At 39.9% G+C, this 24,613-nt stretch overlaps 1 protein-coding gene across 1 annotated transcript in view; it reads left to right on the top strand.

Moving 5' to 3' along the window:
* Ust (uronyl-2-sulfotransferase) overlaps positions 1 to 23,764 on the top strand; it is a 283,434-nt gene extending 259,670 nt beyond the window's left edge. Inside the window, exon 8 of the mRNA XM_005390617.2 lies at positions 20,825 to 23,764. Coding sequence (XP_005390674.1) covers positions 20,825 to 21,108 — 284 coding nt within the window. The 3' untranslated portion in view covers positions 21,109 to 23,764. The remainder of the gene's footprint in view (positions 1 to 20,824) is intronic.
* Positions 23,765 to 24,613: the final 849 nt, after the last annotated feature.

The raw sequence follows: 24,613 nt of genomic DNA, 5'->3' as shown, positions 1-24,613 counted from the left end.
GCAGTGGAAATGGTCTTGCAAAACTTAACTTTCTTTAGGGCTTGTAGTCAGGAAGCTTTGTTTTTTTGAAAGCTTGATATTTGCTCACACAGACAAGATATACTTAAACATAAAATGGATAGAAAAGATAACCCTATCCACATGGAACTTTAAGGAAAGAAAATTAGATGAAACATCCGAACTGTATTTGGACATTTGGTCCACAGAATCAAATATATGTTGTAAAGCTAATGAATATGTACCTGAAACAAGTTTATCTAGAAATGTTCATGAATACTGTGTAGGTTTTGAATTTTTACTTTCACTGCATTTCTAATTCATGGAATTTTGAAGGAGCAACGTATGTAGAAGTCTTGATACAGTAATTCCATGATGTATCTCTTACTCACTAATTTTCATTTAAATTTAAGTTTAAATTCTATTTCACTTAGAAAGTTTAGCATTTTCCTGATTTAGTGGCAGAATACTGATGTTTCAAGACAACATTTTGAGAATGATAGTAATGATAATATTTTTACTGGTATAGTAGCAACTTAATTAATCAGAAAGAGACTTTTCAAGAATAATAATATTTATTTGAGGATAGCAGAACATTGCCTTAGGAACACACGTGTGCCGTAGTAAACTATGAGCATATTCAAAGAGGTTGCAATAAGAAGTTTTAAAAGTCAAGAATGAAGAGGATTACATAAGATATTTTGGAACAATAAGCCTTGGCCATAGGACTAACAGCAGGGGTGGCACCCATCTGAGGAGGAACAGACAGGTGCTGGGCAGATGTCTTTGCTGGAGTAGTTTTGTATAAGATCACAGTGGCAATGGTGTTTGGGCAAGATTTCATTCTGGCACAGTTTTTGTGGTAGTTATTGTCAGCAGCCATGCATGAGATCCCTTCCCTCAATAACCTCTGAGGTTTATTATTTTTAATTATTTCTATTAGAGTTGATGTAAGCAACTCCTTTCTAACAGTTTTCATACTCATTGGAAACTTACTGTTTCCCAGGAGCTTTGTGGAACCCGCTGGGTGTGTATTTTATTTCATCACAATGAGGTAGATACTATAATTATGCGTAACTATAATTGTGATAACTTTGCAGATAAGAAACTGCCAGTTTGGAGGAGGTTCACAACATTTGTAGATCACTGAGCTGGCAGTGGGGAAAAGCAGCACTCAAACTAAGGTTGAGGTTGTGCTCAGAAAGTCGCTGTCTTTGCCTAACTCTTCAAGAGTTTTTCGCCTTTCTTATCTTCCAAGAGATTCAGTTTTTGTATCAAGGTCTTTAATCCGTTGTGATTTGTATTTAGTGTAAGGTGAGAAATGTGGATCTAGATTCATTCTTCTGTACATGGATAACAAATTTTCCCAGTTCCACTGTTCTTTGTAACCTTTTTAGGTTATTTTTAGCCTTTTTAGGCTCTTTTTCTCCAGCATATGTTTTTGGCCTCATTGGCTGAAGGTGCATGGGGTTGTTTACACATCCTGAATTCTACCCCTTTAATCAACATGTCTATTTCTTGTGCCTGTACCATGATGTTTTTATTACTGTGGATGTGCAGTATAACATGAAATCTGGGATTGGAATGCCTCTTGCTTTGCTCTCATTGCTTAGGATTTTTTTGGCTATTCTGGATCTCTTCTGGTTCCATATAAATTTTAGAAGTATTTTTTCTAGTCTGTGAAGAATGTTGCTGGTATTTTGATTGGAATTGCATTAAATCTAAATATCATTTTTAGTAATATGGCCATTTTGACAGTATTCGTTCTGCTTAACCAGGAACAGGGAATGTCTTTCCATTTTCTTTTCTTTTCTTTTTTTTTTTTTTTTTGAGATAAGATCTCCCTACATAGTTTAGACTGCCTTTGAACTCACTATGTAATCCACACTGTCCTCGAATTCACAGCAATCCTACTGCCTCAGCCTCCTGAGTTCTGGGATTACAGACATGCACCAATACACCCAGCTATCTTTCCATTTTCTAATGTCCTCTTTGATCTCTTTTCAGAGCACTATAGTTTTTCATTTCCTATGGATTTAATTTTGTTGCTGTTGGAGCTACTATGAATAGGATTATTTTCCTGATTTCTTTTTGGTGAATTCATTATTGTTGGACAGGATCATTATTGATTTTTGTATACTGACTGTATTCTGCCATTTTGGTGAATTTATTTGTTAGTTCTGAGAGTCTGCTGGAGTTTTTTTGGATCTTCTATGTAAAAGACCCTGTCATCTGTGAATAAGAATTGTTTAATTCCTTCCTTTCCTATTTGTAATACTGGCTTCAAGGAATGAGTTGGCAGCTTTCCTTCCATTTTTATTTCACAGAATATTTTGAGAAGTATTGGCATTAGTTCTTCTCTAGATTTCTGGTAAAATTCAGCAGTGAATCCTTTAGGTCCTGGGCTTTTCTAAAATAGCAAAATAAAAATGGGAATATGTTCCAGTGTAGTTATTACAAATATCTATCAGAGTCTTTAAAATTCTTAGAGTACATGGTTGATCTTATAAAATAAAATAATAATTAGCACTTTTTATTATTTTGTTATTATTCTAGTAGTTTAGATAGAAAAATTATTCTATGATGTGTTCACTGTTAAATTTTCACTGAGTTGACATTCAGTAACATTTATTTTTAAATTTGTTTATTGAAATATATAATCTACCAGAAATAAATACAACTACCAACTAGTAAAATCTATTTAATAATAATTTGATCATTTTAGTCTATTAAAAAGAATTACTGGCTCTCAAAATTTTTCACGCAACCTTTTTTTACTTGCGAATATCACTGAGGTGATATGAACAAAATCAGTGGATATCAATAACCTTGAAAACTTCCCATACTAATGTTGACTGTCATATCTTCCCCCTTAACATTCTAGCACTCTTAGTATCTGCACTGCTCATCTTTGTGTCTGTCAAACCACGTGCACATGTCACCTTGTTTTTCCACAGCAGTTATTGAAAGGCTTGTTCATTATCAGGTGCTATACAGTGTCAGCCAACTGATTGCATCTGTGTTTAAGATGCAGTAGAAAAAAATACTTATTCATGTATTTATTCAGTGAAGAGATAAGCTAAGGGTGTTAAGTGGAACTGAAAACTAATTCCCTTACAAGTGTTCTAAGTGTGTAGAAAGAATTATGTTGCAGCTATTAACATATCAAAGAATGGGATGTAAATATTTCAAGAAATGCACAGAGGCATAATGTTCTGAAATCCTTCGAGCGTTCTTGCAACCAAGAAGTACAAAGACTGGGTTCTTATCTAGTGCCATTCTGGATGGTTGGTCGTGGCAGCCAGACACATTGACACAGCTGTTGTCAGGCCTGGCCTGGTTATGGCCACTGAGAAGCACCCATCATGGGCTTAGGAGAGCTGGAACAGTAGCTCTCATGCTGCCTACGACCTGCCACCCTCACCAGGGCACCAGCCAAATCTGAAAGCAGCAGTGAGTCTCTGTCATAGTCTCACCTCATCCTCACCATGCCCAATAATACCCTCCCTTCTGTTTTGGACTTGGTAGAAAACAAAGGAGCTGGGCATGGTGGTACATGCCTGCAACCCCAGGACTCTGGGAGGCTGAGGCAGGACAGTCACAAATTCAAGCCCCACCTTGGTAATTTAATGACAACAAAACCCAGTCTTAGACAAAACAAAAACAAACAAACAAACAAACAAAAAAATATATATATACACACACACATATATATGAGAGAGAGAATATCTGGGAGAGGAAAGTAGACAGTGAAGACCAGAGGCTGATGAGGTAGCACCATGTAGCTAGCAAAGGCTTAAAAGGTCACCGTATTATTCAGTGTATTGGAAACTGTCAATTATTTTCTCCTTTCTCCAAAGATAAATGGCATGGGGGGCTGGGGATTTAGCTCAGCGGCAAAGCGCCTGCCTGGCAAGCGCAAGGTCGTGAGTTCAGTTCCCGGTACCGGAGAAAAACCAAAAAATAAAAAAATTAAAAATTAAAAAATTAAAAAAAAAAAAAGATAAATGGCATGAAAGAGACATTTTAAAATTGAACCCTAGATGTCAGCACATTTGCATGAGAACCCACAGCTCTCTTGGAAATTCTAGAGATGTGTTAGTCAAGGAGTTCATTTCCTTACACTCTGAGCTGTATGGATTGCAGACGGTCTGGCCAGGAGGTTAGCTTAGCAGAGACCAAGTAAATAAATCACTTGGTAAAAGCCATTCGAGAGTACAGGTTACCAGAAAGTCATAAATCAACCAGCATGTCTACGTATGGTTTTTCTAGAATGTAAGAGCAATTAGAATTTTTAAAATATTTCTCTAACTGTGCATGATTTGAAAAAGAGGACTATGACCTAACAAACCAGTTTCTATTATATCAAAATGAGATAAAAGTATGGCATGGCATGCCAACTCACTCAGTTTTATGTAGTTAAGTTGTTGTTTTTAGAACATCATGAAATTACATTTCATGCCCCAGTAAAACTAAAATGTAATAGGTTATAGCTTTTCCACTTGTTGACTTTTCTCCTTCAGACATCTTTGATTTTCCATCCTTTGAACAGATTTTTAAAGACTGCCTTGAATGTCATTCCTATTATCCTTTCCTTCTGCCCTCGTCCTCACCTGTCTCTAAAGCAGTTCCTAAAATGAACCAGTCCTGATGAAACGCAAGTATACCCATTAGCACTAGCACTTTTAAAAAAATTAACACCTTCTTCTTGGCTGCCTCCAATCTGCCACATAGTCTTTCCAGCATTGGTCTGTTGTTTCTTTGAGGTCCCCCTTTATCCCCCCATCTCATCTGAGAGGCAGGTAGTGCAGTAGTACAATTTCAAAAGTCTGCCTTGGGCTGGGGATATAGCTCAATGGCATAAGCGCCTGCCTGGCAAGCGCAAGGTCGTGAGTTCGATCCCCAGTACCACACAAAAAAAAGTCTACCTTATGATACTTCTTTTCCTTTCCACAAATATCACAGACTTCTGAAGCTTCTCTTAACCTTGATCATGGAAGTTGTTTAAGAAACCCTCTCCAGTGGCCTTAATTTGTAGCCTACTGTTGACATAACACCTAAGACATGTCAATGTCTGTATGTCAGAAGAATGGAAAATTTATTTCTTTGCATTAGAAGAAAGTGCCAGGTACAAATACAAGTTTATACTACAACCAACCTTTTCAAAAATAGAGAGCCAAAAAAAGTTCTTTTTGCCATGTTGCCTTTGCAAATTTACTATGTCTGTAATATGCTTATACAGTATGTAAATGTTAATAGGGAACACTTATGACTGTATTTAAAGTGGTAGCTGTAGCACCCGGGCATTTTCCCCCCAGAGGGTCCTAGCATCTATGTGTGTTCATTTGTCAATTTCAAACTTCCTTCTCATATAAAAGGAAGGATTGTACTTTCATTTCATTCTTTCTTAGGGTTCTGCTTAAAGGACAATTTGAATTGACCCTAACACCTAACACATGCCAATGTCTACATTTCAGAAGAATGAAAAATTTATTTTTTCTCATTAGAAGAAAGTTCTAGTGTGCCTTCTGAATACACCTGCTGTCTTAGAAAGCACTCAGTGGCAAATCTGATATTTAACAGAGAGAGACATAAGAGGAGGCAGGGTTGTTCCTTCACATCCCCAAGACCTGATACTACCAAAGTACTACATGTTGCCCAGATACAGTAAATTTAATTTGAAAGCAAGCTTGCAGACTCTCCCAGTAGAATTGACAGCATCCTTGGAACTTCATTTCACACTTTCCTGCTGGGAATGGTTATTTTGAGTAGCACCTCTCATTAGCCTAACTTCTTAATGCCTGGGCAGGAGGTTAAATAGCTCACTTATCTACATGTTTAGCTTCCATAAACAGCTACTTCATTCATAGCCCTTGAAGGGTTTATAAAAATTTCACCATGTTTAACATCTCAGAGAGAACAACCATTTTACTGACTCTTTGGACTCACCATTGGGGAACTCATCAAAGCTGATGATTGTGATAAATAGATTGTTAAAATAAAACAAAGAATGCAATAGACTATGTTCTGATAAGGAAATACATTTAGAGCCTGGCATGGTGGTGCACACCTGCAGACCCAGCTACTTAGAGGCTGAGGCAGGAAGATTGCAAGAACAAGGCCACTCTGCACTCAGTTTTATGCAGTTAAGTTGTTTATTTTAAAGTACAGAGGGATTTTTTTCTCAAAATAAAATGAAAAAAAAAAAAAAAAAGCCTGAGGATACAGTTCAATATTCCCTGGGTTCAATCCCCAGTACATTACAAATGAAAAAGCAAAGAAAGAAAATACATTTAGGGTTACTTGTAAGAACTGACATTACTAAATTCTGTATAAATACAGAATACAGTCATATAGATTCCACAGATGGGGAAATATTTCACCCCTGTGCATGTAGCCATCACATAGTGTAATTTACTAAGAATTTCTTGAGCACTAAGTGTTTTACAAGCAGTCGTACTCCCATACCAAATGCACTGCTGTCCGTCCTTTGTCTTCTCACGGTTAGTAGATACGACATTTTCAAAGGACCCTGTGCATTCTGAGACTTTAGTGAGCTAGGCGATGGATTGACTTTCATGTGACATTAAAGTAAATATCTTAAAATTTAGGAAAATGACATTGCATAAATCTCCGGATCTCTGACCAAAGAAAGTAAAGAGTATCTTAAAGCTGGGAGAATTGAAGACAAGAAAATTCTCCGCTCAATATTAAAATTTGCCACTTGTCTTAGACACGGCCTCACCCCGTGGAGGGAAATAGACGGTGCCAAGGGGAGACCTAGGCCTCTTACCGCCACGTGGACTACGAGAAACAATGGAATCCTCTACATAAAATGAAATGAGCACTTAGGAATGTCAAGTGTCAAAGGGTTTTGGACGGAACTGTGAGCTTAGTGCGTTTCTCTTGATCTTCGTTAAGTAAGCAGTCTGCCCATCACGATGTCCCCATCTATCTCCGATTCTTTTCTTCAGATAGTTTGATTCCAGATAACAAATTCCAAGTAAGAAAGGTACAAAAACACATTTTTTCAATAACTATTTCAAATTTAAAAATGTGTTTCCAACAAAAAGATGCATTTATTGATAAAACTGTGGTAAGTTTTATCAAAAACTGTGGTAAGTCTTCCAATAAGTTGTTTTTTTTTCCAGAAGTAGATCTTTCTAAATAGAAATGTGTTGTTCCATTCTTGCTGTGAGAAGAAACACTTTTCCACCATCATTCTCAAGCCCAAAGCAATAGTTTAATGGTGAACGCTGTATTGGGAAAGCATGAATGTATGTTTAGAGGAGCATATACTTTAAAATAAACTACTGATGATGTGGGACAGAAAGCCAGTTATGAGAGCCACCCAACTAGGCGCTCACTACAGTGGTTCAAGGTCAATCTTTCTGGACAAGTGAGTGTGGGCCAGGGAAGAGAGAGGCTCAGAAATCTCTTCCCACCCAACACACTTAGTTCTGAGCTTCAGCATCTTGGTGTGTGGCTGGCAGGTCCCTGCCTCAGCTCACCTGGAGTGGGCAGTCATCCACACCATAGACCCAAAGACCCATGGTGCAGTCTCTGCAAGTGTCAGGCTCTCCCCATGATTCATTGCTGTGAAGTTTGTCCATCCAGGTACTCAGCTGGCCCCTACAAAAGATAGATATCTGCAGTGATCCGTATCACCCCAGGATGGTTCCCATCTTGTCCCTCCTCTGATGCACTGCATGGAGTGAGCCCCTTCCCATCTCTTTGAAGCTGGGATTCTGAGGTAGGCCAGAGAGTTACTGGAAGGATTGTGTGTTTGTTTCTTACTGTATTGTTTACTCCTGTGTTTTTGGCTTTTAGAGGTTCTCCCACTCTGTGGAGTCATGCTTTGAGCTTAGTACAACACTGATGAATGACCAAATGGAGTCCAGACCAGAATCACCACCACCACCACTGCCTCCTAAGCAATTTTGGTAGATCCTGGGGATGAGTGTGGAGTTGACTCATGCAGGCAGTAATCAGAGGGCCCCTTCAGTGGGCCACCCTCACCTCCAGATTTGATGGGGCTAGGACTCACCTATGCAGTGGTTCTGAACGTGAAGCAGGCCGGTTTCTAGTTGAATTCCATCCCAACGGGGCCAGTGCCCTGGTCTCCATGGCCCTCAGTGACCTACTCCACACAGGCCTAATACTTTTCATTCTCTTTCTTTTTATTGTGGCCCTGCTTCCAAAAATCAAAGCAAGATTAGGGGTGTTAGAAAGCCTTCGTTCTCTTTCATTAAAGAAACCTAACAGTCTCAGGCTTTTTAGAAAAGTAAATCATGTAACTTTCACTTGTCTCCATACATAGAGAAACTCAAAGTCGTCTCAAATTATTTTTAGTTATTTATACTTCCAGATCTGAAAAGAAGACTGAAAAAAGGTTTTCCATCTATTTACTTTACCAGCCCTAAGCAAGGAGGCAGTCATGAAGTGCTTTTTGTTCTTCCCTCCCTTAATTGCCGTACCTCCAAGAAGCTGATCTTAACATGCCATCGATCATCTGAGTAGCACATCAAACACTGGCCCTGTCAACCGTGCACATCACTGTGAGCCACAGTGACACACATTCATTTCCGTTGCCAGCAGCTGCAGGGGGCCGGCTGCCCTGCAGTTGTATTTCATGTGTTTGAACTGTGTGGCCTCCCTGCAGAATTCAGGAAATGAGTTTACTCTATCTGTGACAGGCATCGTGTTCACACGGTTTCAGGAACAGCCAGCGCGGTGCAGGGCTCTGCAGTTGCTGCGATCATTTGCTGACCCCAAAGAACGCGCGATGATACTTTCTCTCCCACTGTCAGATGCTCCACGCCTGACGATCACTTTCCCCACACCTATCAGCGGAGAAAGTGTGCCTATTCCTCCCAGTGTGCTGGAAAATTCTTCTGGGATTAGCAAGCCACACTTTCATTTAGAAAGAGCACTTGTTAAAATAGCAGGGCCTATGGGTTTATCACCCTCAGCTCCTCTGAAGCTGAAGAGCCTGTCTTTGGATGGTGCTTTTTCTTTTCAGTGGTAAAATTTGGCCTCTCTTTAGCAGCTGTGAAACTTGAATTCATTTCTTGCACATGATCTCTGCTGGACCAGGTTGAAACAAGTCCAGATTGTTGGGGGAGGGACCTCTGGTCAGTGCAGAGTGTGCATTCACTTTGACTGGGAAACGTGGCGCTAAAGCCCATTCGGCATCAAAATACACTGCAAATCAGCAGTGAGGTTGGGTTACTTTGCATAAGGTTAACAATCTCAGGGGTCATAAAGTGAGGCCTCTGTCCTTTGCCAGAGCAGCTGGGTTTACACAGTATTTCCAGATTGTTTATTCTGGCCTGAGGCCAGGGCAACATCGTTTTTCCATTATGTGTGTTTGACAGATGAAGAGAGGTGGGTGGGGAGGCCCCAAGGGGTAAGTCTGTGATTTGTTTTTTATTTACACTGAAGGGACTTTTAAGAGTACTGATGATTATGAACCAGTCCAAGCATAATCTCAATACAGCAGAGGTGTGGTGAAGCCCCACTTTTTCACAAAAAAAAAAAAAATGTCAAGCTCTTGGGCACTAAAGCAAAATCCATTTATGGGCTCAGCTTGTATTAAGCACAGTATGCTTGTCATCATGCAGTATTCATGCAAACTAGGCAAGGGATATTTATCACCATGTTCAAAAGTTAAATTCCCATTGTTTGTCAGCACGACGCAGGTAGCCCGTGCACTGGCAAACTAGACTTTGTGCGCATTCCACTGGCAAACACATGCCATGCAGGGTGATGTGCTTCACCAGAGTCCCATAGAGCAGAAAAATGCTTCCCAGAGTCCTGTAGGAGTCCATACCCTCAGACACCAGCTTCCTAAGGGTACTCCCAGTAATCGGGCCTATGGTCTTCCACCAAGAAATGTTCAAATTATATCCACAGCAAAACCCTTGGCACGTAGAGCAAGTGAATGTGATCTCCATGAATGTTCCACATCTAAACAGAACTTTTTTCTTCTATAATGGAGAAACAACATTAAAGAGTGCTGAAAAAGATGGCAAGTTAAGTCACTGAGCAGCATTAATATAACAAAATTAGAGCATATTGATGTCTTTTTGCCCAGTAGTGCTTGGGTTTCTTTCATTATTGACTACAGTAAGTAACACACATGGCACTTAAACATATGTCCTTCTACAAAAATATTTATGCTTGTGAGGAGCAGTTCTTATCATGATATTTCTTCAGCTTTGCTAAGTAGGTGTAAGCAGTCTGTCACCATAACATAGTGCTCTTCAAAAGACTGGATAAGAAAAGCAAATACCACTACCTGTCCAAAGCTGCGTAGGAGACAACCCTTCCCCATCTACCTACCTTCAAGAAACCTGATTTCTAGAAATAGAAGTTTTGCTCAGGGAGGACCCTCCCTCAGGAAGGAAGTTAGCAAAAGTGACATATGTAGAGTCAACATCCAAAGTTGTCCTTTGAGTTAATCCGGTCTTACCAATGGATTTAAAATACAGGTTTCAAATCAACAAACATTTATGGAGAGTTGTTACATGCCAAGTGTAAAGCTGGATGCCAGGGAACTAAAAATGAAAAAGACACTGTCCCTTTCATTCTGAAGACATTTTTGCTGGCTGGCAAGTTTTTCACCAGATCCTCCTCAACTTCCCAAAGCATTCCCCTCAAGTTAGAACACTCAAGCCCTTCTTTGGGACCGATCCTCTTAATGCCAGAATACACACTATGCGAGGAGCAGTGGGTGGTTATAGATTTCCACTCAATTTGGAAATTAACAGCCTGTGACATGAAAAAAGGGGCTAGACGGGGAGTCTGAAAGCCTGTTTTCTAGTCTCAAGACTGCCACTTACTGGCCTTAAGCTCTGAGCCAGCCCTGTGACCTCTCAGGCCCTTGGTACCTTTTTGTGAAATGGGTTACCCTGCGGAGCGTGGTGAAAACACATCGGTGCGAGAGCCCATGCAAACCAGGAGGATGCTATTCTGCTGGCAGAGGCAAGAGGAGATGGGGTGAGTGTTTACACCACTATCTGTAAATCTTTAGCAATGCAGAAAGCAGCCTGCAAAGGCCTCATTTTGTTCTTTTTTCCTCCACCAACATCAGGTAATTAATCACAGATTTTTAAGTCATTGGAAGTTAACGTTTTTAAATGGATCCTGACTCAGGACCATAACTGTTCTGCAGGGTCTTCCACCCCCTCCTTAGGAAGGGTACAGAGAGTGAATCTGTCCCCACACAGTCCTGACTGTGGCTCCCTGGACACGTCTATAGAGAAAAACACTATCGCTATTTTGCTATTTGAATAAAAAGGTCAATACTTGGGTTGTTTGTTTGTCTTTCCTCCTGCTGGACCTTTCATAGCTCAAAACCAGTGCCTATTTTCAGGAAATTTCCTGTAACTATCACGGACATAACTAAGGGATTATTTGGTCAATCCCTAAAGGTCAGTAAGAAAAGTGAAAAAAAAAAAAATCAAAAGCATCCCTGAAATCACAGCTTCTCTTTTCCAAAATATATTTGGTATTAATTAAAGGAAAGGGACAGAGACAAATGGCATGGCCAGCACTATAGTTCTTAAAACCAGCTGAACCACAAAGCTAAACACTGGAACTTATAGACCCCAGTGGGAGCTGAAGAATGCCCGACAGAGGGCAGCCTGCTTCCTCCTTGGGACCCAAACTCAGAGATCTTGGGAGTTGGCTTCACAGACAGAGCCAAGCCTCCTTCCTCTGCCTCCAGGGTCTTTCCATTAACTCAAGAGACATGTCCAGGGTAGTGCCAGGCTTCCCCAGGGTGCCCAGAGTTAGACACACGGATGGTGTGTCACTCCATCCTGCTCACTCTCGGCACACAGAGCTCCATTAGGAGAGCTGCCAGACAGAATCTGGTGGGGGTATTAAGAACAAAATCTTGGGAAATTTTTCCAAGGTCCAGTAGTGTCTCAGAGCATCCTAAAAGTTTTCTATTCTTTGGTTGATAAACACACATACGCACGTGCACACATGCCATACAGTGCTGTCAGATGTGTACACACAGAAAATCTCGGTGATCAGATAGCAGTTAAGACCAAGTTCCATGTGGTGTTTAAGACAAGCTCGTCAGACTTGCCTCTTGACCCAAGAGAGGAACATCCCTGCCAGCAAACAAGCCACAGAGCCACGCTCTCTCCATACCCAAGGTGACAAGCCCTGTGAAGGAGATCTCCCCTTCAGTCTGGGAGCTCCATTCCACCTTAACAAGGTTGAGGGTTAAGAACTTGGGCTCATTAATCAAACTTGCCCTGACCCAGCCTCTGACTTTACCACTTCTCAGCTCTGTGAATTTGAGCAAGCTCCTACAGTCCAGTGTCACAGCTGTAAGTGGTGATAACAGACCTGCTGGCATTGGGAGTTTTGCAAGGAATAACTGTGTGTATGCATACCTCACAGTACCTGGCACAAAAAATCTGTCAAAATGCCTGATGATGGTAGTGGTGATGATGTCATGTTTACTGCTTATGATGCCTATGCCTATTGCAGAGTAGTATTCAGTAAATATTTGCAGAAAGAGGAGAGGAAGGTAACATTGGACACCCAAGGAAACCTGATTGAAACCTTAATTTTGACATGAAGCACTTCCTTGTGAGGTTTATTAAACCCAGAATTTCAGAACCTTTAAATATAAGCATAAAGCTCAAATTTCTACAAGAGCCAGGCAGGTAACGTAAAAGAACCAGCTGGTATTTAGGGTCTAACACAAACTAGAGAACACCAGCCTGTCTCAAAGAGGCAGTCACTCTCAACTCTGTACCCTTCCTCTGAGAGAAGCCAGAAATCCAGATCTTCATGTGAAATAGACCAAGTCTCATAACTAAGTCAATTACTGAAAAAATACTCCACGTGCCAAACAACACATTGCCTGCCAATTGACTCACCCTACCTTCCCGCCACCCCACCTCCATGGAAAGCACTCTGGATGTTTCTCTTCCATTGTAAATGTTCCCAGTTGGCACAGGAGACAAGTGTCCTTGTCCCTCAGTTGCAGCTATGTTCAAAGGATGCTCATGACTTGAAGTCTTCACTTCCTGATGGTCACATCCTGCAGTCTGTGGCCACCTAAAGAGGAATCTCCTGCTTTCCAAGGGATGGTGATAGTAAGTGTAGATTTTTAAAAAGTTATCATTTTGTGGCTAAAATAACAATAATCTACAAAATTCCTAACAACTTCCTGTAGAACTGCTATTATTACAATCTGGACAGAGGCTGATTCCATAGTTCACATCGCTTTGTTTTGTTTGGAGGCAAAGTCTGGCATTTTACAAAAATGTGGAACACTTAGCAATGGAATGACTTTTCCATAGCACTGACTGCCGACAGCAAGACACATAACCATATGTCTTCAAAATGTGATTTTAAAAACTACTTACCAGGGGAGGCAAATTCCCCTCTGGTCTTTCTATATCATGGTGATAATTTTCTATAGGCTCACAAAAGCCTCCCCGGTTATGCTTAAAAGTTAGAGAAAACCTTCACACAAGGAAGGACCCAGGTTCAAATTCCCCCTCTGTTGCCTACTGTCCAGCTCTTAAAAGCCTCCCCGGTTATGCTTAAAAGTTAGAGAAAACCTTCACACAAGGAAGGACCCAGGTTCAAATTCCCCCTCTGTTGCCTACTGTCCAGCTCTGTGACATTAAGTCACTTAATCTCATAGTGCTTCAGTTTCTCCATCTGCAAAATAAGGATCATGATACTTACTTCACAGGGCTATTGAGAGTATTGAATAAAATAACATATATATGGGCATAATCCAAATCTGTAATAGGTGTTTACTGTCAATGTTGATTGAATCTAAATCTCTGCTTCAACAAAAAACCCTCTCCTATTTCTCTGCTCATGATAAAACCTCCTGGCAATGTCATTAACCTTCTTCCTAACTTTGGCAGCTCTGTGGAAAAAAAAAAAAGTCCAAAAAGCTGTAGTAGTTACATGTAAACTTGGGTGTTGTTATCCACAGTGATATGAGACCTAGCGAGCAGAAGGTTGATGAAGTTGCCCAAGGAGTAGCATGGGGAGAGAAGAGGTTGGCATAGAGGTTGGGAAGGACGGGATTTAAAGGATGGGCTGGGAAAGAGAAGGAGATGGAAAAAGTGTGAAGGGGACAACCAGAGAGAGACAAGGACGGCCAAAGAACAGCCGGTACTGCCAAGGGAGGGAAGGTTTCTGGATGGAGCACATGGCCAACAGTGGGGAAGGCCGGAGAAGTGCCCCTGAGTTACCACCCAAGCCAGAGTGCATTGAGTGAAGTACGGGGGACACCATGGTTCTGGCATGTGTGCAAGTGGAAAGTTTGGTGATAACAAATTAGACAACTCTCCAAGAATTTGGGCTGGGGTGAAAGGAGGGAGGGACATGGAGACAAAATTTTGGTTTTTTAAAACATAGGTGATTTTGGTGGGCAAGAACTAGATGAGAGGGAGGCTGATGGTGGAGAAGAGAGGAAGAGGAGACAGATGGGTGAAGTAAGAACTGGATATTAATTCAAAACTGGAGCTTAGTAAAAAATATACACATGTACCTCTCATGAGATTCTCCATGAGCTGTCACTGTCCTTCATGTTTAGACAAGGAATGAGGAAAGCGACTCAGAAAAATAAAGACTAAGGAAATTGAAATACACTTGGCAGTGTTTTGCTACCCAAGAAAGGATCTCTCAAAACTCTGGCAGCCAGAGATGAAAAATTCCCCTTTACCTATTCCCTTAAAAGTCTATTCTTGCTGTAGAGTTTTCAGGCAAATACAAATCTGCTTCTCAGTGTTCTGACCAACACTATCCAATAGGCAATTCACTTTCACCAGGACAATGAATTAAACTTTAGTTGAATGGCCTCCTGGGATCTTATTAAAGATCTCTCGTTACCTTGTAAAGTGAAAAATAAAAATAAGGCAATATAAAGGAATCTACATAGAGTCCTTAGAGCTGGTGCTGTCCAGGAATAGTCTTGATTGCATTCACTGCAGCTTGAGGTGCTGGTCACCGTAAGGCTGGCTCTTCCCCAAAGAGGTAGATCTTGAGTTTATTTCTGGCTGGGTTAGAATAATGTTTCCTACTAGAAACACATAATGCTAAATTCTAAACAAAGCACTCAGAAGAAGTGTCCACTTCTGAGGTGGAGCCGAGCAACTCTCCATGGCAGTTATGCTGGAGGTTTCCAGCACTGAGTCCACAGGTGTTGGCTTCTCTGCTTGGGCCCAGAGATGAGCTAATGCCTTTTTTTTTTACATCAACATTCTTCTTCTTCCAAATTATTAACCTAACAGCTCTTCCCTCTAAAATGCCTGCCTGTTTCCTGTGAGATCTGCTGTCAGTCGGGCTCTCCTCACATTGACGAGTAGTGGGCATTGGCCTGCTGTTGGCCATTACACTGTGCTGCCTTGTGGAGAAATGCTTAAGGAACAGAGATGAGGTTATGGACCTGTCCTCTGCTAGTGGCAGCAAAGAAAAGCACAGCAGTTCATGGTCAGGAAGAAACTTCCATCCCTGCTACTTTCTACTAGTGTGATCTTGAGCAGGTTACAAACTTGCATCACCTCAGTCTTCTCATCTGTAATATGGCTCTTCCATCAAAGGGTGATTATAAGGATTAAAATACAATTATGTGTATAGGTGCTTGGCTCAGTGTTTGCATCCCCTTAGTCTTTACTAAATGTAGCTATTGCTGTAAAAGTATACCATAAAGGATCAGGCTCAGCTGGATGCCACCATCCCTGGATAGGTCAGTTAACTAGGCATACATATTCTGTCTCTTTTCACTTATGCTTGAAGGATATGTTATTTATATGTAATTAATACATGTTTATATATATTACTTTTGATGAACATGTACTAATTATGCACATAATGTCCCTTTTGATAGAGCTGGTCTCCTGTTGTGCCCATCTAACTGCCCCATCCCAACCATAGAGAAAAACATGTAGGGAAAGGTCTTATTGTCACGAACTAGGGACAGCTGTATAGCAATTAACCCAGTTGCCTCAGACAAAGAGCTTGGAGACTGCAGTAGAGGAGAACCCAAATTACTTCTTTACTCCCCAAAACCTAGGCTCCTATATTTACCTCCCTGCACTCACCTCCTTTTCTATACTCACTAGGGTGGCCTTTCTCCAGGCAGTATTAGACCAGTTCTCTTTCATAAGATGTAAAGCCAAGTCCTTTACTCTTTGATGTTGCAATATTTATGACTATGTACCTGTCTGACACACAGAATAACACCAGAATTTATCTAGTACACTAGGGCTAATACTCATTGGAATGTACAAGATTTCTTAAACTCAAAGAGTCTTAAGAGGTCCATAAATACCAAGATATCCTTAGGTAGGCTTCTTGAAGTCCCAGTATTCCTGAGCTTTAGTCAAGTTCCATAGAGGGTAAATACCTCCCTCTTGAAGTGTGTTCCCAGGTTAAACCAGACCACTAAGTACTTTAATATCTAGGAAGTGTCATGTTCCTATTGCCCTGAATTTACTCTAAGGATGTTCTTAAGATGTTGCTAATTCCATTATGGCATTTTCTTATGAAAATTGATAGAAGATATTTCCCAATAGTTTCATAAGGGAATATTTGTGAATAGGTTATCTTAAATTAAGAACAAAGCAATGTATTAAATTGGTATTCATTGGCTGCTAGAAAGTTTCGAGCCAAAGTGTGGACCTGCCTCATATACAATTAGAATATCTCAGTACATGTTTTATGCAACTTGCCTTTGAGGATTGAGGGGCCAATAAATAACACCCATTTACCACCACCTGGGTTCCAACTAACTGAGAAATAGACACACGAGACAGAACAGTGGAGATCCAAATGTCAGCTTTATCACCAAACAAAACTAGTGGGAGAAGACAGCTTGGTGTTGCAGCCCTGCAGAAGGATGTCAGGTCTCTGCAGACAAGTGCACTTGCCTTAGGAGGACAGCTTCTCAACTTCTTCTCTCGGGTGCACATTCAAGTGTGCCACCCTGGGCATGATGCACTTGGCCCACCTCCCTGAAGGAGGAGCTGGGGCCAGAGGCCAGGAGTGCACCTCCCAGAGGAGCTTTCTCAGGGGAGAGGGCAACAGCCACCCATCAACATGACTTCTTTCCTTTGTTTTCTTTCCTACCTTGATTCTTCCTTTGCCTAGTTCCCCCCACTAATTTAGCTAATTGCAGCAGCATATAAATTTTTGTAAAATTCCTTTGACTTATAAGGGAAACAGTTTGGGGCAAACAATTTAATTGAGGGGGCAAATATATTTATTTTGAAATTACTGGAATTTTTTTTAATCATTATTTATTATTGTTATTATTATTTCTTTATTCTCTAGATAGGATCTTGCTTTGGTGTCCAGGCTCCCTCAAACTCCTGAACTCAAGCATTCCTCCTGCTTCAGCGTCCTAAGTAGCTAGGGCTACCGACATGTGCCAGTGTGCCTGGCTTTCACCAAATTTAGAGTGCTCTCAGAAACTGGGATTGTAGGAGATTGTAGTGAGTGAAGTGTTTTTCTCTTACCTCTCAGTGATTCACTGAAAACTCTTTGTGCCTTGTCTGTCCTTCATGAGATCATGTTACTCAGTTTTAAAACACAAAGAAATACATGGATTTAAGTCCCATGAACACGGTCCACACCAAATTATCTAGAGTTCATTTCTGCAAAGAAGACACATACGATAAAATATTCAATCATGAACCCACTTTAGATGAGCCATGCCAAATTTTTGACAAATGTTTATTATGCTTTTAAGAGAATCAACTTGAAAAACTATCTTTATTTCAACAGAGATGTTACTACTGAGAGAATTTTCTTAATTCCTTCTTTAGAATGGCCATTGGAGACTTCAGAAAGTATCTCAGATATCCTCAAAATTGAGAAATGCCCTTTCTGGTGAATCTAATTTTGGAAACAACTGTTCAGAGTTGTATATAGTAAATCCTGTATCTACTCAAGTTTAGTGACAAAAGTTTAGTTAAAAACAAGAATGGGAGGAGAAAATATTGGAACAAATGTTCATGATCTTGGATTTGGCACTGATTTCTTAAATGTGACACCAAAAGCACAGGGAATGGGTAAAAGTGAAAAGAAAACCTCCAGGGTGGGAGAAAGTATTACAAATCATCTACTTGATATATATTCAGAATATATAAAGAATTCCTACAATTCAGTAACAATAAACAACAATCCAATTTTTAAAATGTGCCAAGGACTTAACAGACATTTTTTCCATGGAAGAGATGAAAATAGCCATCAAGTACATGAAAAGATCATTCATCCTTATAATAAAACATTATATCAGAATACTTACTCATTAGGCAAGAGCAAATAAAAACTGCAAGAGCCCACATCACACTGGGATACCCATAACTTAGAAAAAAGGAAGGAGAATAGCAATTGTGGAAGAGGAAATGAAGTTGGAAACCTCAAACATTGTTGGTAGGAATGTAAAATTGTGCAGCTCTTGTGGAAAACGGCAGAGAGGTTCCTCAAAAATTAGACACAGAGGTACCATAAGGTGTATATCCCAAAGATTTAGGAAGAGAGTCTCAAGGAGATACTTATATACAAATTTCCATACAAATGGCCAAAAGGTGGAAATAACCCAAATGTCTCTCAGTGGGTGAATGGATAAACTATGGCATATCCACACAGCAGAATGACATTCAGTCATGAAAAGAGAGTACTGATCCACACTGCAACGTGGATATACTGTGAAAACATTACACAAGCAAATAAGCCAAACACAAAAGGACAAATACATGATTCCACTTATATGAAGTACTGCAACAGGCAAATTTACACGGGTGGTGAGCCAAGCATGGTGGCACACGCCTGTAATCCCTGCACTCAGGAGGCTGACACAGGAGGATTGCTGAGTTCAAGACCAGCCTGGGCTACACAGTGAGTTCAAGGCCAGCCTGAACTGCATAGTGATACCCTGTTTCAAAATAAATAAACAAAAAATTCACACAGATGGAAAGTAGATTAAAGGTTACCTGAGAAGAGCAGGGGAATAGGAAATTATGTAATGAACGCAAAGTTTTTATTTGGACTGATGAAAGGATTTGGGAGATTTCTGTGATAGTTGCACAACACTGTGACTGTCATTACTGTCACTGAATTATACACTTTAAAACAGTTAAATTTTTGTTTTACTTATATTAAAATTGTGTTTTCATATAAAAATTGAAAAAAATTGGAACCCCCACCAAATTCAAAGACCCAATCCAGAAATGGGCATCTGAGATGAATACATACTTTTCAGACAAATAAATACAAATGGCAAATAAATACATGAAAAAATGTTCAACATCATTGGTCATTTGAGAGATGCAAATTAAAACAACACTGAGATTCCATCTCACCCCAGTAAGAATGGCTACCATCAAGAAATCAACCAACAACAAATGCTGGAGGGGCTGTGGGGAAAAAGGAACCCTTCTCCACTGTTGGTGGGTAAGTAGACTGGTGCAATCACTTTGGAAATCAGTCTGGAGATTCCTCAGAAAATTAGGATTAGAGGTCCCTTTTAACCTAACTTTTCACCTTCTGGGTATTTTCCCAGAAGTATTAAAAACATCATAACACAGCAATATATGTGCACCCATGTTTATAGCAGCACAGTTTGTCATAGCAAAATCTCGGCAATAACCCAAATGCCCATCAGCTGAGGAGTGGATAAAAAAGATGTGGTATTTTTATTCAGTGAAGTATTACTCAGCTATAAAGAAAGATAAACTCGACACTTTTATAGGTAAATGGATGCAACTAGAGACTGTACTCATAAGTGAAATAAGTCAGACCCATATGTGTAAACACGTATTATCTCCCTAGTATAAGAACCTGAAAGCATAAATAAAATCTGAAAGGTGCAATAGACATTGTGAAAGGTAAAGAAACTGCTCAATAGGAAAGAACTGGGATAAGGGAAAAGAGAAAAGAAAAAAAAAAAAGAAAAGGAAAAAATACATGTCTATATACACAAGATAGCTAAGATAATTGTACTACTAATTTCTATTGATTTATTTTACTACTAATTTTACTACTAATTTTCTATTGAAAGGAACAGTTAATGTTTAATTGTTTGATCAATCTTGCATACCTACATCTGGTAATCTGAGCAACTGCTTTGAAGTTGCTCAACAACATTGTTGATTTCCTATCATCTTGTTTTGAAATTCTGTGTCATTTTTATAGTTTTTGTGTTGTTTTGTTTTTGTTATTTTGTTATTGTTCTTTTTGCTTTAAAATAAAAAAGAAATGAAATTTTGTTATGAAGTATTAAATAGAAAATATTTATTAAGCACTAGTAATAAACAAGTCTTAGCTTTATATAACCACAATTATAAAAGTTCAAAATCTGCAAGATAAATTTATATTTGTAAAAACTTTACAGTCCTTTCTTTTGACAAATGCATTGTTGAAATATTGAAGTGGAAATGGATCCTGCATCAATATTTTAGTTTTTTTTAAATCTCAAGATTACTAGAAGATGATGAGACAGCTTTGGTGTGCCTTCTTTGAAGGCAAAACCCTGTATTTGGGTAGTATCAGAAAATAAAAGAGGAGAAGTGGGGAGGTTTTGTTATTCAAAAGAATGTATACTAATTGGCCCAATCTCATGGCTCACATCCCATGCAAAGGAAATTAGATAATTTATGTTTAGTCAACTGAAGTCCATACTAACACCTTAAAGGGAGAAACCTCGCCACGTGTCTTCGGGTGGTCTTTCCCGTCTGCAGCCTGGTTGTGGAGTTCTTTGGTCTCCGCTTCTCCTTGCTAAGCGGAAGCATCGCAGGAAGTTGCTCACATGCACCCTGTTCTCTTCCAGAGCATAGGAAACTTGGAAACATGACTGTGACCGTGAAGAAGACTGTTCCCTCCCCGGAGGCCGTGCAGATTCTCTACCAGCGAATGAGATACGAGTACGAGTTCTACCACTACGTGAAGGAGCAGTTCCACCTGCTGAAGCGCAAGTTCGGCCTGAAGTCCCACGTGAGCAGGTCCCCCCTGAGACCACAGTTCTTCATCCCCACCCCTTTGGAAACTGAGGAGCCGATCGATGATGAGGAGCAAGATGATGAGAAGTGGCTAGAAGATATTTATAAGAGGTGATGCTGACTCTGGTTGCCGCCATGGCTCTATCTCCCTTTCCAAAAAGATTTTTGTTTGAGGGAAGAAAAATACTGAAGGGACTTTAAATTAATGCTCGGGTGCATTAAAAAGAACAAAACTTTCCCACATGTTGGGGTCATTGGGAGATGCCCGGTTTTGCGGGTGTTGTTTGTTTAATTTTATTCTGTGCTTTCTCTTGGCTCCTTGGGGCTTTCCCAGGTACACAAATGGCTCCACAAGGCATCATGTCCTAAAATAGCCTTTCCCCGCCCCTTCCCCATACAATGGAAGAAAGAGGAGAAATATACTACACAGCCCAGTAATTTATCATTTGTAAAATGACTTGTAAAAATATTAGCTCAATGGTAGATGTTCAGACTTGTATATGTCAGTAGAAATATAAAACCACTTCACAGACCAGAGAGTCTCCTCTAGAAGCATCTAAGAGGAGAAGATAAGAACAGCAAAAAAAGGATGTCGCTGGTTAAATGGTTTCTGCCCACATGGGTAGAATTCTGACTCTGGTCCATCTTGGGGACACTGTCACCAAAAGCAGTGCACTTATGTCTGAAAGAACAAGTTGTCTTGTTCTGTGTCCCCAAACCATGAGTCTGGAGTACCTTTCAAAGTCAAAGTGCATGGCAAGTTCCATGGAGACATTCCAACTCCAGGCACCGTTCTGACAGTCACCAAAGGAGCATAACAAGGAAAAGAACTTGTGTTGCTGTGCAAGGAAGAGGATAGGCAGCACAGAGCTGCAGTGGGGGCCATGTGCAGCAGGAAAAGAACACGGTCATGTGCTTTGCAACCAATCTGAAACATCTGTGTCCCTGGCACTGGTTTAAGTAGAAGTCTCAGGAACCAGTTTAGCTCTGGCATTTGTTTTTATGGCAGGACCTCTAAACCTGATCTCAGACAGTGCATAGCTCTGAAGTCAACCCCTGCCCAGCTAGGGTCTTATCTGGTCTCTGGTACCTACTTGTTTTTAGTAACAAGAGATCCTGAGTTCCGTGCAGGCAGGAATAGAGCTGTACTCTCATTTCTTACGGCATGTGCTTGCTCTTAAGAACCCTTGTTGAGGACATCAAAAACAGAAAGTAAGGGGTCTGGGTTATAGGAGACTGCCTGACCAGCTTTACAAACAGGTGAATGCCCCTGTGTGATCTGAGTAGATGCTGGGCAGTCCCACTGCCCTCAAAAAACCCATCTGCCCACCTTCCACCCCATCATCTGCCCGTACCCATTGATTCAGTTATTAGAAATCTTTTCCCTTAAATTCTGAAGTGTTTTTCACCTTTTTAAACAATCCTGACAGTTCATGTTCTCCTGGGTGGATAACACTAGGAACCAGAATGCAGAGGCAGAAGTAGGAAGGATGCTTGCAAGAAAGTTTGTCTGCTCCATTTTTCCCCTTAGAGCCAACCCATCAAGAGTCATTTCTGCAAAGTGAGTCAGAGGACTTAAGACTCTGACTTTAGGCAATCTACACATTTTCTGCTTTTCAGAAAACAACAATCTCTCTGGAATTTTTTTTCTTTCTTCACTAAAAGTAAACAGTGGCCAAGATACAAAGCAAGTCACTTGGAACCTGCCAAGTGTGTGGTGAAGCTACTCTATCATGAGATGTATTAAGAAGGCTCCAACCCACATGCATCCAGTGAAGACAGGGGCCACAGAGGCACCAAGTCCAAGCACTCGTGGGTTTTCTTTCTGTTTCAAGGGACTAGGGCAGCAAAGTGAATAAGGGATATGTCCACATAGTAAGAAATATCCTTTGTCCTGTGCAGACAGACCAGGGCCCTACTATTAGGCATACTTCAAAAAACAGTCTAAAAAACAGCTATCATGTTCACAACAGTGTAAGAAGTGCTGCCTGGTATGTAATGAGTCATTTCTACTACATTACATAGAAAGAATGATGGTAAGTTTACACCCTGTGCAGTCTCACAATCTGAAAATAAAGTTCTGATGGCTAAGTTTTCTCTTTTGTTAGAACAACATAATAATTGGTCATTCCACAAATCCATCCTCTTTCTGCAAGTTCACATGGGTACTTCCACCTGTGTGTTCAAAGGTACTTATTTTCAGCATGATCAATATAACTTCACAACAAAAGATACCAACTCATTATTTGTAGGGACTGCTTATTTTGTCCCAATAAACAGCCCCTAGTTCCTAAAAGTCAAGGCACTTCATCGGTTTATTTGGTACACATGACAACATTTATTTGGCCCTCGGCCCAATATAGTTTGTAGTTCATGAAATATACTGTACATTTTACATAGTTTAATTTAAAAAATACATTTTAAGCTAGTTGATCTTTGACTGCCTTATTTATTATAACCTTTCAGCACATTCCAAGGTTTTAGTTACTCAGGAAGGAGTTAATTAAAATGATTTTATTTTGGTCTGATGGATGTTTTTTAAAAGGAAAATTATTATTATGAACCCTCAGCCTACTTTCCTTGAGTGCTGTAAAAGTGCTTGTAAATCTTTTTTTCCTAAAGAAGAAAAAAATAACGTTTGACATTGATGGAAATTCAAAAATACATATGGAACTTAAACATAAGCTTAGCTAAAATAAAAGCAATCTGTGTTTGAAATGAAGTGTTCCTTAACTTATTCATTACCTATATAAATAAATGAATATAAATAAGTTGGAATTTCTTCCATTCTGTTGATAACTAGAAGTAAAAATGCCTGTAAATCATCACAGACCCCTCAATCTTCTTATTCACAACAAAGTTTTTTTCCTTAAAATGTCATTTGGAAAAGATACATTTCTGAAAAATCTATCAACTTTCATTTTTGTAACTGTAAGATACCCAAAAACACTGTCAAAAAATGAGCAAATCCTCTCATTCATTTAGCTGTGTATATAAAATAGTAAACCATGGACATTATTTCTGTTTCCACCTTTTGGCTTGGTGTCAGGGCGTTGCACTGGAATCCTTGATTTCTGACAGGGATTATAAAGGTTGCATATGTACAGTAAGGTAGTGAAAAAAGGACATGCTTCCTCTCTCAGTGTGTAAGCTGATCTGTTTCTCAGATATTCAGAGCCTCAAACACTGGATGATTCTAATTTCTCAAGAGGTCTTGACCCAGAAATGCCCATCCTGGAAAATTTCACTGCTGTGGTCCGGTGGAACTTAACTTACAGAGAAGAAACAGACGAGAATCCCCATGCTTTCTAGATGTCGCATATTACATTCCAAGCACCTGTGACTCCTTTGTAGAAGAAAGAACTCAATTTGATATTAGGGGAAAGACAACTCCATTTTGGTAATAACATGATTTATTTCAAGAATCTAAACACCTTAAGCAACAAGTGAGAAGTATGAGCCTTCTCTACCATTTAATTTGTACTTCTGCAGCCTAGTTAAATAACTTTGAATGCAATGTAAAGTCAAAAATACTAAGCAAAAGTTGGACTGTACCACATCTGCTCTTGTTCAGTTGACCTAAAGTTCTTTACAAATGTATTGGTTCCTAGAAGTTACTC

The sequence above is a fragment of the Chinchilla lanigera genome, unplaced genomic scaffold (assembly GCF_000276665.1).
Source record: "Chinchilla lanigera isolate Chin_1 unplaced genomic scaffold, ChiLan1.0 scaffold00038, whole genome shotgun sequence".
In the NCBI taxonomy this organism is placed as follows: Eukaryota; Metazoa; Chordata; class Mammalia; order Rodentia; family Chinchillidae; genus Chinchilla; species Chinchilla lanigera.
This window is presented reverse-complemented; position numbering and strand designations above follow the sequence as displayed.